Source organism: Muscardinus avellanarius (assembly GCF_963383645.1).
Source record: "Muscardinus avellanarius genome assembly, chromosome: 16".
NCBI classification, from domain to species: Eukaryota; Metazoa; Chordata; class Mammalia; order Rodentia; family Gliridae; genus Muscardinus; species Muscardinus avellanarius.
This window is the reverse complement of record NC_137802.1, coordinates 20,734,167-20,748,595: the sequence shown is the minus strand read 5'-3', so window position 1 is coordinate 20,748,595 and position 14,429 is coordinate 20,734,167. Positions and strand designations below refer to the sequence as shown.

At 49.5% G+C, this 14,429-nt stretch overlaps 1 protein-coding gene across 2 annotated transcripts in view; it reads right to left on the bottom strand.

Moving 5' to 3' along the window:
* Positions 1–14,429, bottom strand: part of TRPV3 (transient receptor potential cation channel subfamily V member 3) — a gene marked incomplete at both ends in the record, with an annotated part of 30,042 nt that overhangs the window by 8,699 nt on the left and 6,914 nt on the right. For both annotated transcript variants that reach the window (XM_080712201.1, XM_080712202.1), the window contains 9 exons: positions 1,891–1,964; positions 2,766–2,867; positions 3,596–3,754; positions 4,698–4,874; positions 7,207–7,487; positions 9,866–10,006; positions 11,788–11,964; positions 13,142–13,296; positions 14,234–14,320. In XM_080712201.1, the coding sequence (XP_080568327.1) occupies positions 1,891–1,964; positions 2,766–2,867; positions 3,596–3,754; positions 4,698–4,874; positions 7,207–7,487; positions 9,866–10,006; positions 11,788–11,964; positions 13,142–13,296; positions 14,234–14,320 (1,353 nt within the window). The remainder of the gene's footprint in view (positions 1–1,890; positions 1,965–2,765; positions 2,868–3,595; positions 3,755–4,697; positions 4,875–7,206; positions 7,488–9,865; positions 10,007–11,787; positions 11,965–13,141; positions 13,297–14,233; positions 14,321–14,429) is intronic.

The window sequence follows — 14,429 nt, the reverse complement described above, 5'->3', positions numbered from 1 at the left end:
AGAGTAATCAAATTCAAAGAAACAGAAAATAGAATATTGGTTGTATGTGGGGTTTGGTAATGGGGGGGGGGCAAGAGCTGTTGTTTACTGGGTACAGAATTTCAGTTTTGCAAGATGAAAAACATCCTGGAGACTGGTTGCACAACAATGTGAATGTGCTTTGCAGCTTGGAGCTGTATATTTAAAAATGGTCAAGATGTTAACTTTTATGTCATGTGTAAAAAATACAATTGTATTTTTTAAAGTACAACATATACCAAACATATGAGATCAAAGTACACTCCAACAAAGTGCATTCACTTTCAGTTTGCTGACATCTGGTTGAAAACACTCTCTTGCTTATGACACCAGGCCATTTTCACGATTATAAAATATCTAATTTCCAGGCGTGGTTGCACACCCTTGTAATCCCAGCATTTGGGAGGCTGAGACTGGAGGATCCTGGTTCACGGACAGCCTCAGCTACTTAGTGAGGCTCTCCACAACTTAGTGAGACCCTGTTTCAAAATAAAGAATAAAAAAATAGAGCAGGGGGTATAGGTCAGAGGTTGAACACCCCTGGGTTCCATTCCCAGACCAGCAAAAAAAGAAACAAAATATCTAATCAATATCAGGACATGGGCAAGCTTGTTTTTCTGATGCAGTGAAGAACAAATGTCAGATTGGTCAACTGCATTTGGGACTGGAATGAGGGAAGATGTCTCCACCTTCCTCTATGCTAACAAAATAATCAGGAAGCAGAAGAACAGGACCATGCACTGAAACAAGTGGTTGTCTAAATGAAGTTTTCTCTGATCATCATATTTCCTCAAAGATGACAGATGTGCATATGCCTTGCATCACGGGGCAGGATCGTCCCTGGCCCATCTGTTTACTGCAGTATCTGAGTGCCCCAGCTGCCCACAGGGATGATGAACTAGGTTCATGTCTCTGGAGGCAGTACATACTTAATAAAACACCTAGCTATTTGGAAACATCAGGCCAAGTTTCAAGGTCCCATAGATCCAGACTCCTAAATGCTCAGAATAAACTTCAATGTGGTCTACACAGCCACAGACCCCAGTGTTCTTCATCCCAAGCTGCAGATTCTATCCTTTTACAAGGCAGTAAAGCTGAATCGGCCTCTGTTCCTTTAGTGACAGAGGTCCCAGGAGGCTTTGATGTCAGCTGCAACATGATCTCATTCAGAGAGGCTGCTCAGCTGGGCTCTCTGGCTGAAGCCCTGTGACCACAAGCCTGCATGAGCTGGGGGTGAAGCTGACGAGGGTTCTGGGGCTTTGACACCACTGAAGTGCCTGTGATGGGGGATTTGCTTCTGCGCTCTGATAAATGGGACTCAGTGAGTCCTCAGGTGCCTCACACACTCCTGATCTGATAAGGTCCCATATGGCAACTCTGAGGTCCCACACAACCAGGATGGACTGCTGGGGAAGCTGGCAGTCCTGACCTATTTTTATATTTTTTTAAATTTGGAAACAGGGTCTCTTAAGCTAGTGAGGCTGGCTCCAAACCAGCACTATCCTCCTGCCTCTGCCTCCCAAGCACGGGGATTACAAGCGTGCTCCACCACATCTGGCTGACTTTTTTATAAAAAAAAAAAAAAAGTCAACAGGACTACTAAGCCTTTTATGCCTTCTCCAGGCTGCCTGCCCTCAGGCTCTGTGACAGGATAGAGTGAGTGGTTGCTGCCACCATCTGTGGGCACTGTCCTAAGGGAGTCTGACCCTCTCTATGGGTATCTATGCACCCCTCTCCCTGGCACATCACTATGGCAGAATGTCTGGATATGGTGAACCAGTGGAGTGGCTGTTCCAGAGGAACATGGAAGCCACAGCAAAAGACTTTAGCTCTCTGCCTTTGAAGTGTGAGCATGAAGACAGGCCTACTTACAAGACAAAGTGAAACCAGGCATCCGACAGAATGGATTGCAGATCTGAAGGTCGCAGCAGGAAGATCGCGATGCCCTGAGACCAAAAGGGGAAAAAAAAAAGCTGCATCCTCCAAATGCCCCTGGCTGAAGGACCTGAGGGGATGGAAGGTGTAGGTGACCCCACTGTCAGAGAGCTGTGGATGCTCCCTCAATCTTCTTACCTCTCGAACTTCTCACCCCAGAACCTGCAAAGCCACATAATCACTACAGCTGCCTGATATTCTCCAACAATGGCCTAGTGTTCCGGCCTCTGAGCCCTTGTTCATGCTGATCCCCATCCCATAATGACCTGGTTTCCAATGTCCTTGTGTCCCATCCTGCCCTACCAGTTAGGTAAGTGCCATCTCTGTCTTCAAGCTTTCTTCCCTGCTTCTGCCACTAAACAAAAGTCATCTCCCTTCTGCTGAGCACTCTAAAGACAATTTAGGGCACTTTTCACAGTCTACCTGTAAGTCTAGATGTATATACCTGTGTCATAGCCTCTACCAAATAATGAACTCAATGAGGCACAGTTCATCTCTGTTACCTCCCCCAAGACCTCACATATAGAAGGTGCTTATAAGATACCTATTGACGGATGGATGGATGGGTGGGTGGATGGATGGATAAGAAGATAGGCACTAGTGGCTGGAAAGGTATATAAATGGTGGGTAGATGGAGATATGGATAATGGGAATGAAATAGGTCAGATGAGCCTGCCTCATTCATTTGTTCCCATGTTATAACTCAGAAATTGTAAGGCTTAGAAAGGACACACATCCCCATATCCCTCAGCAATAATAGCAGAGTAGGGAGTCTCGCAGGGAAGTCTGGAAGGGCTTTGAAGCTCACTCACCTCTTTCACAGAGATGCACGTGGCCCAGATGAGCACAAACATCCTCCCTAAGAGCTGTAGCCACCCCATCTTGTGTGTCAGGGCCAAGGGGTGTGGGAGGGCCTGGAGAGGAGGGGAGGAGGCTGGTAAGAGTGGGAGGGAGGAAGGAGGCAGCACTACCTCTTGAAGGGCCATGAAGCATATGCATGCCAGACCTCCAAGATGGGCCAGAGGCCAGCATGAAGCAGTCTTTGTAGAGGGCAGGGTGGCACTGGAGCACCCTGTCCCTGCCTTCCTACCTTTAGTGGGATCCCAGAACTCTATAGCAACAAGTAAAATCCATTCTGTGTAACTCCCCAACATGTCCTATAGCATTTGTCCTTTCCAGAGCCCATTTACCATCAGACACACAGGAGAGCCTCACAGAGTTAAAGAAACTTGAGAGACGGTGCTGTGGTGATGGACGGAAAGCCAAGGTCCAGTGTGGTAGGGAAGTTTGGCAAAGTGACCTCCTCCTCCCACCTCCTGATTCTCTCACAAAAAACAAAACAAAACAAAATACCCAAAGCACTCCAGATTCAGGTGGAAATCTGCACAGGGCCTGGGGCTTCCGATTCCCCAGCTTTCCCCCCAACATGAGTCTCCCTGGAGCTGAGGACTCGGATTAGCCCAGCTGAGCTCTAAAGACATATACTCAATTCCCTAAAAACTTTTAAGGATGAAAATTGACAACTATGGATGACCCTACCCAAATCTCCTAGCCTTTCTGGTCCTCAGTTCCCCCATCTGCATGTGGGGAAGATCCAAGCTTCTTCACCTCTGACCTCCCCATCCATCCTGAAGACACATACCTCCTCCTCCCGGGGACGGTAGTAAGAGACGAGAGTCAGGGTGATGTTGTAGAAGAAATAGAAGCAGAAGGACAGGAAAAACATGTACTTGGCAAATTTCTTCCACTTCATGTGCAGCAGCGTGTGCAGGGGCTCCAGTGTCAGCATCTCATGTCGGTTCTGGGGGTGGGACACCACCAGTCACCATGGAGATGAGGGAAAAGGAGCAGGACCATTTCAAAAGGCCCATCAGGATCTCTGAGTCAGCAGGACCCCTAGCAGAAGGAGCCCAGTCATTTTGCCCCAGTGACTGGTTTGGCTGAAAATGTTGGAACTGTCACTTCTGGTTCCTGGCAGCTGTCAGATACCCTGGGAGGATGGGGCTTCCAGCAGGAGAATCTGATGTGTGGTGGGGATTGAGGACATTTAATGTGCCCCACTTTACTGTGTGAACTTAAGACAGGCCTGACCCTCTCTGGGCCTCAGTCTCCTCATCCATAAAAGGATAATAATCCCTGCCCTACCAACCAGGCTGCTGGGAGGGTCCAGGGAGACCCTGGACGGTCAGGCTCTGGGAAGCAGGATTGTTGATAAAATATGAGAGGGGACACAGCCTGCCTGTCCCACTTCTCCCAGGAGCTGAAAATGCCTCAAAGTTGATCCTCTCTGTTTGACTCCAGCTTCACTGGCCTCCCCATCCAGCCTCCTTCAGGAAGCTCCATTCCATGGCTCTAGCCCTATATTTCTTGACTCTCATGTTTAAATAGATTTCAGGGGAGAAAGAATTCCAAGCCACACCATATAAACTAGCAGGGAGAATGAGAGAGAATCAAAATGTTGAAGATTAACACCAGCCACCCCCTCACACACATGCACACCCAAACTGCCTAGGATTCTAGGACCCAGGGAACTCACTACCATTACAGCCTACAATTCAAAGTTGATCAGGAACAGCTGAGGCCAGCATCTGACCCAGCCCCCACCCCATGCTGACTCTGCCACAAAAAACTAGGGGCTATGGACATTGTGGGGCCAGTGGCACAGGTCTTTCCAATGCCCTCTGAGCTGTGGTTTGAGGTCCAGCCCTCACTCTCTGCCCCTTCCAGCCACCCAGGAGACCCACATCGATGTTGGTGTTGTAGACGATGATTTCCAGCACAGAGTTCTCTGTTGTGGTGTCCACATTGGTCAGGTCATAGAGCGAGGATGACACAGGCCCATAAGCCCAATCAGTGAACTTCCTGGACAGGCTCCGCAGTGGCTTCTCCTTGATCTCACGACTGAGAATGTACTTCAGGATCTTTGGACAGGAAGAAAAACAATGGTCAGCTGCAGAACGGGGCTTGGGACCAAAAGGGCTAAGCCAGCCAGAGACAGACCAGGTCCCTGGAAGATGCTCCCAACAAATGCTGAGTTCCACCTCTGAGCCTGACACCATGTCCCATGGGCCCCAGCTATATCTACAGAATGGGAATGAAGCTTGAAGCTCCATATCTTGGAGATTCCAGTTTCTCACTGGGTACCAGAGATACAAAAAGCTACAATCATCAGCTCCTCACCCTTGCACTAGCTGGGGCTCCATTTCAGTGAAGAATCCAGAAATTGGTCATTTTAGAAGCAATTCCCATTTGGCCTAGACTTGAGAAGCTAAAAGCTTTTCCAGCTTCTCCATTCCAACAGAGGCTCACCACTCAGGCCAGACAAGTGGTAACATATCAGCCTTTATGAAGAAGCTCGTGGGACCCACTCTGTAGGCCAGCAATGCTCAAATTCTGCTACGCTTTAGGGTTTCTGGGGGATTTCAAAGTCCCACACTGCGGCCAACTACTGAAATCCAGATTTCAGTGGCAGAGGATGGGGAACCCAGGAGACTGTGTTCTGTAGAACACCCTGAGTGGTTCCAAAATGCAGGCTGGACAGAGGGTCACTGTTCTCCTATTCACTACTTTCTGAAAGATTAACCCTTGGTTACCCTAGACTGGAGATGGGGGCTTCCTGGGGGTGTGGGCACAAAACATAATAGGAGGTGCCTGTAGGGGAGGACAGTGTCAGAGTATAGATAATGTATTTCCCACAACTCAGTAATGTTCCCATTTGACTGGTTTTTTTGTTTTGCTTTGGTTTTTTTTTTTGTTATTATTTTTTGTCTTTTGTTTTTTTGCAGTACTGGGGATTAACCCAGTGGCATTCTACCTCTGAGAGCTATACCCCTAGTCCTGTTTTTTATTTGAATCAGGGTCTCACTAAGTTACAGAGGGCCTTACTAATTTAAGTACCTGAGACTGGCTACCTGTGATCCTCCTGTCTCAGCCTCCCAGTACTGGGATTATAAGCATGCACCACCATTCCATCTTTCATGACAGCTCAGGCAGAGGGCTTCTGGTAATGGGACTGGGTCTCCCCACTCCCACTGCCGCCTATAAAATCCCCAAGAATAGGGTTTGTGGCCCTACTTGTGGCCCACCCTTGTACCCTCCACTCCCCACACAGTGACACCCTGGGAAGCATCCAGGCGAGTTTCTAAGGAATACTGAATAAAGGAGAGAAGAATGCAGGTACCTCCCCCAAACTGGCCTCTGCAGGCACATTATCCTCTAAAGAATAAGGGGGTCCTGCAGCCACGCTCTATGCAGAAAGTGTCCTCCCAGGGCTGGGGTGGCAGGGAGAGCACATGCCACAGTGGCATGCAGGGACAAGACTCCTGGGGAAGCTCTACCTCCCACCACTGTATGACTTCAAGGGCCCCAGCAGGCTTGACCCGGGGATGGGAAGGAGAAGGGAGGCAGGCACACAATTCCACCTCTGTTCAGGCCATTCTCCATCTTCTTCCCCACAACAAGAGAATAAAAAGGCCCCTTGTGGTTCCCCAGTCCTGACCACTGGGATATGATCCAAGGCCCTAAGGGCAGCTGACCAGGGAGGAGTGTGACAGCTGTGACTGCTCAATAGCTGCCACCACTCAGTGTTTCCTTGCAGCCTCCAGGAGCCACTGTTCCCTCCCAGGCTTGGAGTCTGAGGGTCAGGCTTAGACCTCTGGATCTGTCCTCTGGGAAGAACCTGCGTCCCTTAACCTCAGACCAGCCACTGATAGAGATCTGAGCCCAGCTGGTCTTCTCCAAGCCTCCTGGCCCACCCTTGAGCTCCTGAGCTACATCACACAGGGCACAAGGGGCCCCACAGCCACACTCTTTGCTAGGGGACAAGACTCAGAGTGGTACCCCAATCAACAAGCTGGGGTTTCTACATAATCAGGGAGCAGCAGCCAATCAGCTCTGGACCCAGAACAGCCATTCCCATCCCCATGAGAAGCCAAAGGCCCATAGGGTCAGGCCTTCGGCCTCTGCTTGGATATCTCACCACATAGAAATTCTTAGGCACAAAGTATGTGAGTTGTTGTGTCACTGTGGCCCCAACAAGGAAGACCCAGGGCAAGAGGTAAGAACACTGAACATGGAACTGAAATCCAAAGGACGGGCACAGAGGCTCTATGCAGTCATTCAGAATAAGCCCACCTGGGCCTAAGGCTGGGTCCTGCCCAGGGCTGAGGTGCTCATCTGCAGGAGCCTCAGAAAGGCCCCCAGGACTGGCAGAAGAGCCAACCTCCCGCCACCCGCCTCAGGACCCCGCCTCACCTCTGCCTTGCCCATCTTGGCTGCCAGTTGTAGCGGTGTGAGGCCATCTTTGTTCTGCATAGTCTCCAGGTCCCAGTTGCCACTTCTCAACAAGATCATGTCATACATGTGCTTAACAAAATCATTCTGGGTCTTGAAGTCCTCGGCCACCGTCACCAGTGCGTGGAGGATGTTGTTTCCCCGTGAGTCCTGGGAGGCGATGTCTGTCTGCTCATTCTCCATCAGCAACTGCACAATCTCTGGCTGGTTGGTGCATGCTGCTAGGGCTAGGGGTGTCTCACCTCGGGGAAAGGAAGCATAGGGGCTCAGTTTTCTCATGGGCCAGACCAGAAGCAGAGACCTTCAGGCCCCAGGACAGAGGCCCAAATCCTGATTGCATCACCAGCATGGACCCCTGCGCTCCCCTGACCATACAGGGGAAGAAGGAAGCTAGATCACTGTCACAGGCTTCTAACCCATCTCTCTGCTTCCCTGCTGGCTCTCCAGCACTGTCTCAGCACAAGAGCCAGACATGCCCTGTTAGCATGTAAGTCCTGCCCTTCCAGAACGAAAGCTCAAGTTCTAATGACAGCCAAGTCTTCTGACCTCTTCTCTTCTCTCCCTCGTTCACTTCCCTCCAGCCACAATGATCATCCTCTTCCTCTTTCTTGAACACACTGGTCATTTTCCTACCTCAGCACCATGTCTGGCCACTAAAGCTCCCATTCTTCTTCCTGCTCCTTGCCTTCATGCCACCTAAGTAGTGTTTCTTAGGTACAACTAGGTCCTATGCTAGACAATGGGACACAAGATTGACTGGATGAGACCCTTTCTTCAAGGACCCTCAGATCCATCAGGTACTGCTGAACTAAAGAGCCACCCAGCAGAGAAACCAGATCTGTGGTTGTCAGGCAGGGGCTGGGGCGAAAGGAGGGGTTTTCTATAAAATTGACAGGAGAAATGTTTTGTGTGTGTGTGTGTGTGTGTGTGTGTGTGTGTGTGTGTGTGGTGCTGGGGATGTGTGTGTGGTGCTGTGTATGTGTGAATGGTGCTGTGTGTGTATGGTGCTGTGTGTGTGTGTGTGTGTGTGTGTGTGTGTGTGTGTGTGTTGCTGGGGATGTACCTCTGGGCTACACTCGCAGAGCTCTTTTATATTTTATTTGGAAACAAGGTCTCACTAAGTTGCTGAGAGCCTAAGTAACTGAGGCTGGCTTCAAACCTGCCTGTCTCAGCCTTCCAAGTACTGGGATTACAAGCGTGCACCACCATGCCTAGCTAGGGAGAAATGTTTTGGTCTCATGGAGATATGGTAGCCTGTCCTCATTATGGTGGTCATTACACAACTGCAAGCATTTGTGAAAATAACAACTGTGTAGTTAGGGGGTGAGTTTCAACTTGTTTTTTTAATCTAAAATGCAACTTTTTTTAAAGATATCTAAATTATCTAAATTCAATTGTTTTTTTTTCCACTCAGAACATCTATGAAAGAAATGTGAATGTTGTCAGAATCAAAATGGAGTTGCTTGTGTTGTTAACCTTAACAAAAGAAAGGAGGGAGGGAAAGAGGAAGGGGGAGAGGGAAAGAAAGAGAGAAAGAAAAGAAAGCAAGCCAGCCTGCCCAGAGGTTATGAAAAAGGGCTCTTATGCATGAGTGCCTGATAATAACTATCACAAAAGACTGCCAGAACCACTAGCTTGCACACAGGCTTTATACAAACAGTACTTCTTCAATGACATCTGTATCTATCCAGCAACTTTACTGTTCAAACGTGGACTAACAATATTCTTGTTATTAACCATTGTGTCCAAATATTATCATTTCAAAATATCTGATGCAATCCTCCTTTATGGCTTAATACCCTCATTCATTCATTCGCAGCACTGGGAGTGAAACCCAGAGCCTCATGCTTACCTAACAAACACCCTATCACTGAACTCTTAAGTTTTCTTGTGAGACGGTCTGGCTAAATTGCCTACATTGGGCTCTAACTTGGGAGCCTCCTGCCTCAGCCTGGCAGTAGCTAGGGATTACAGGCATGGGCCACTGCACCAGGCTCAAGCTCTTTGACTACCACAACCATAGTTCCCAATGGCATGCATATTCCCATTGCAAAACCCTGCTGTTTCCAAATAAATACCAGCATTTTTTTTTTACAGACTCTGATTTTTTAAATCTGTAGGTTACCATCTCTAGTCCCAATTGCTTTTGGACTCCCCAGCTTGTTCCCTCCTGCTGTGTTGACTCCCTGGGAGATGCTGGGTACAGGGGTCAAAGCCCAGAGTTGGAAGCCAGAACACCCACATACATCAATGCCTGGGGGAGGGGGAGCATCTCCCTCTCAGAACCACCTGTGAAAGGGAGCTATCCCTTCCATCCCCTCCCAGGCCTCTGCTCCCTACAGAGGGATGTGCAGGCAGATGACTGTGTGCCCTCTAAGTAAGACCACCGAGTGACTCGGCTTGCAAGTGGACACACACACACACACACACACACACACACACACACACACACACCTTTAGTTCTCCCCAGGGCTCCTGCTCAGATCTGCCCCACGCTCCTCCCTGTCCCGCCCGGCCCAGGGACCATCCAGCTGGCAGAGGAGTATCCAGCCTGAGGGAGCTCTGGGTCAGGGACCGTCGGGCAGGGGAGGCCCCCTAGCTGGGTGGGCGCGGCACCCACCAAAGTAGAAGCCTTCGTGCTGGTACTTGGGGTTGAAGAAGACGCCCTTGGCGTGCGCGTTGACGTCGGCGCCGGCTGCGATGAGCGCCGCGGTGATGTCTCCCTGGCGCCGCTCAATGGCGATGTTCAGCGCCGTCTGCCCTGCGAATGGGCGGGGTGAGCAGGGGGCTGCAGGGACCCGGGGACGCACCCAAGTGAGCCCCCGGAGCCCCTCAGGTCCCGCTGAGGATCGGCCTGAAAACACTGAAGGAAGGGCATGGGCGGTATCGTCAGCGGCAGGAAGTTGGCCAAAATAAATCGACTTCTCTCACCATGCAGTGGGAGGGTGCCTGCAGCCATCTGCAAGCCCATCCCCGAAGCAGATTTGTGAAAGTAGGAAGGGGTCAGGGAAGGCTGGGAAAGGAGGGGGCCAAGGATTTGTGGCCAAGACAGCAAAACCTTAAAAGTCATCAAAACTTTCATTTATTTACTCAATCAGAAAATAAATATTAGGTCGCACGGTATGATGGTGCGTGCCTGCATTCCCATGTAAACCCAGCTATTTGGGAGGTTGAGGCAGGAGGACCCCAAGTTCCAGGTTACATAATAAAGTATCTCCCATGTGAGGCCCTAAGAACACCAAAGAATCAATTATGGGCAACAGACTTCAATCCCTGCCCTCAAAGGTAACCTGCTACCAGTGGAGGGGAGTCTGTAAGTCCTTACAAAATGAAGCAGTCTCTTCTGTCCCCTGCGAGGTCTGTTCCCTTACACAGGAGACAGAAGACCCAAGAGAGAGAAGAGGCAAGACAGGCAAACTTGAGGCAAGGTCTGAACATTATTGGATGGTGGTAGCCTGATTCTAGTGTCAACACCTCAATGGCAGACTAAGAATATATAATTATGTGGTTCATTCAGTTTCTCTTTAACTACCAGGGAGCTGAATGTACAGTTCAATGGTCAGTTGCAGCAGTGTTCTTTCCTCTCCCCTCCCTCTATGGCTTCTTATCTGTCAGAGTATGATAATAAATAAGTGACTTTTTCCCATAAGAATGATTCAAGATCCAAGCTAGACTCCCACCTGAAAAAAGCTGAGGTATTTAATGCCCCTGGCATATCAGAAACATGACCGATCATGAACCAATTGTTTTTGCCACAAGTATCTAACTCTAACTCACTGTTTACCGACTCCAAAAACTCAAACAAGGACATATCTTACTGATTATTCACAATGGCTTTCCTGTGCAGGAAACACTATCCCAAATATTGAGACCCAACAACAAGGATGATGACAATAATAGTTGTGCTTGTGGGCCCCTGACTGGATACTTCTCATCATGTAGGCTTGGAGTGAAAGGTACTTTTATCTCTACTCTAAAGTCACCTCTCTCCAATCACTTCCTGTCATATTACCATTTAAAATTTTATTTTCATAGCACTTTTTTTCTTTTTCTTTTTGTTTTCTTTTTTCGTTTGTTTGTACTAGGGATCGAACACAGGAACACTCTACCTCCAAGCTATACCTTCAGCCCTTTTATTTTTTATTTTGAAACAGGGTCTGGATAAATTGCTAAGAGTCTTGTTGAGTTGCTGAGGCTGGCCTCAAACCTGTGATCCTTCTGTCGCAGCCTCCCAAATACTGGAATTATAGGTGTGTGCCATCTTTTCAGAGCACTTTCTAAAATTACCTTATTTACAGCAGTGACCTGAATCCAATTTGTTCACTATTATACCTGGGTGGCCAAAAATAATGCCTGGCATGTAGTATTTGCAGACAAACATTTACAGAAAGAAAGGAGGGTGAGAGGAGTACCTGCCGTGTGCAGGCCTCCGCTGGTGCTTGTGGCAGCAGTGCCTCTGTGTGGCATGTCCAGTAGTGGCCCTGTGGTCCCATTCCCCAACCCAGGAACCCCCTCTGCCCAGCCCCTCTTCAGGCAGGATACCCTCGTAGGCCTCCTCCGTGTACTCGGCGTTGATGAACCTCTTCAGGATGTCATTCTCCTCGGCAAAGGCAAGCAGGACCCGCACAATCTCCCTGGTGTTGGGGTTGATGTTTAATAAGGCCTTCATCAAGCAGGTCTTCCCAGTGTCTGAGGCCGTCAGCTTGTGCATAAGGAAGTCTGTGGACAGGGTCATGGGGTGGAGGCACGGGCAGGAGGGCTCATTGCCCTTGGCCCTCCTGGCCCAGAAGAGGGTGTGGGAGTGGCAACCTCACATCTCGAGATCCTGCCACATCCTGCTTTGCCCTGTGGTCTTCCTGGCCCTACTGCCCCTGCTCCCCTTTCCTCTCCTGCAGTTCCTCCTCAGGCTCTAGGTTCCTTCACTGGCTCCTCCTTCTTTATTCTAGAGCCTTACTTCAGGCCTTTTGCCTTGAACCTACTCCCTGGCAGGAGATAATCCCACCCACTGCCTAGCTTCCCCATGGTCCACCTTGGAAATCGGGATCTCCAATCTGCCCCCTCCTCATGGTCTACAAATAGACCTCATCACCTCCCCTTCAGTTTACTCTTGTCCTGGTCCCCAAAATAGCCGGGACCCCACCGCCAAAGTTACCCAAGTCCAAATGGCACCACACTAGGCTCCTCTCCTCCCTCACATCCTACATCCTTGAATCCTGAGTTTTAGTATAAAATGTCCCCTGAGTCGCTCATGAACTAACTATTCGGAGCTGGCATGATTGAATTATGAGTGTTCTAATCTCATCATGATGGATTTATTGGGTGCCATCCAAGGGAGGGAGAGTGTGACTGAAAGAGGTGGGTCACTAGGGGTGTGGCCTTGGGGACGGATCTCCTTCTCTCAAGCCCTCTGCTTCTCACCTCCATATGTGAGAGAGCAGACGGTCTCTACTCTTCTTCCTCCCCGCCCCCCGCCATGTTCTGAGCTCTGGCTGGCCTAACATATACTTCATCCTCTGAAATCTTCAGAACTATAAGCAAATAATTCTTTCTTTCTCTAAGTTGTAGTCATCAGGTATTTGGGGTCACAACAGTGAGAATACCTTCCAATGCCATTCCTGAAGAACTCTCCAGAACTGTTCCCCACCCCTAGCCCTGCTTCAGTGTCCCAACACTGTTCGAATAGCAGCCTTCTCCCATTTTACCCTAACTTCTGAGCAATGGCCAGACCATGACCCCACCTGCTTCAACCCTTCTATGGCTCTTTATTACCCTTAAAGTCAAGTTCAAGATTGCTAGCCCAGCATTCAAGACTTCTTACATTCCAGACCCAGAGGAAATGGGAAGGAATCAAGTGGGACCCCCTGATCTGCACCCTCTGCCAGGCCCAGGTACACACCAGGCACATCCATGCCACGGCGCCGCTTGCAAAGCTCCTGTAGCTCCACCAGAAGCTCCATCAGCTCCTCCACACAGCCCTCGGACACGGCAGTAAAGATGCGCTTCTTCAGCCGCTTCTTTTTCCGCCTCTGCTCCTCCTTGGCCAGGTTTGCACTGAGACCAGAAGATGTTTCCAGCTCACCATGCATGCCCCTCTTCCCTTCTTCACCAGAGCTGCAGGGCCCTCAGGGCCCCGCGCAGGCACCCAATGCCTTACATGCCTGTGGCAATGCCTGCAACCCCTGTGCTCCTGCTCTGCATTGCTGGGCTCCATGTCACCATATCAGGCCCCCTTACAAGGCATATAGGATCACATTTGTCAAAAAACGTTGCCTGGAGCCAAGCGTGGTGGTGCACGCTTATAATCCCCACGCTTGGGAGGCGGAGACAGGAGGATCCCGCAGGTTCGAAGTCAGCTGCTCTGGCTTAAGAGACCCTGTTTCCAAATAAAAACAAGTATAAAATAGGTCTGGGAGTGTAGCCCGGAGGTAGAAGGGCTTCCAGGAACCCCAGTACCACACACACACAAAAAAAATATTGCCTGGATACACGTAGGAATGATCAGGAAGAATACATGCCTAACTGTTCACAGCAATGACTAAAATACAGAGCTAGGGAAAGGAAATTTTCACTTCCATGTTTTGCATTGTTTGAGCATTTTCAGTCTCTCCCTCCTAGCCCCTGCACTCCAAGTGGACAGAGCTAATGTAGATGTGCCTGTCTCGTTTGTATGTGCTCCTGCAAAACACATATTGATGTTTTGTATGTGTGTCTCTTAAATGTACATAAGTGATCTTGTACTACAGTTTCCGTTCCTCTCTATGTTATTTTATAATGAATGGGTTGATTTTACAATTTAAAAATTTTGATTTTATAAAATTTTTCTCACAAAATGTCCTACAGGCCAAAGCCATGGCCCAGGCCTCCAGACATTTGTCATCAACCCCCAGGAATGGTGGTCTCTTTTCCTTGTCCTTAGGGTCCTGGAGCATGTCTTCAGATGCTCCCCCTTAGTGGGTATAGTGGGGGGCCAGGGGAGGGCCAGGCTTACCTTGGACTGTTAGGGTTGGATGGGGTCTCTGTCACATCATCCTGAGGAGACTGAGGGGAGTCCATGTCATCACAGTTGCTGGAGAGGCTAGAGGGAAGAGAGAAGGACATACTTAAAACTGGATGGTGGTGGCCTGCCACAGCCAAGGCCTGGGGCACGTTGATGAAGGTGAGGGCCAGATCAGGGGCCAGTACTC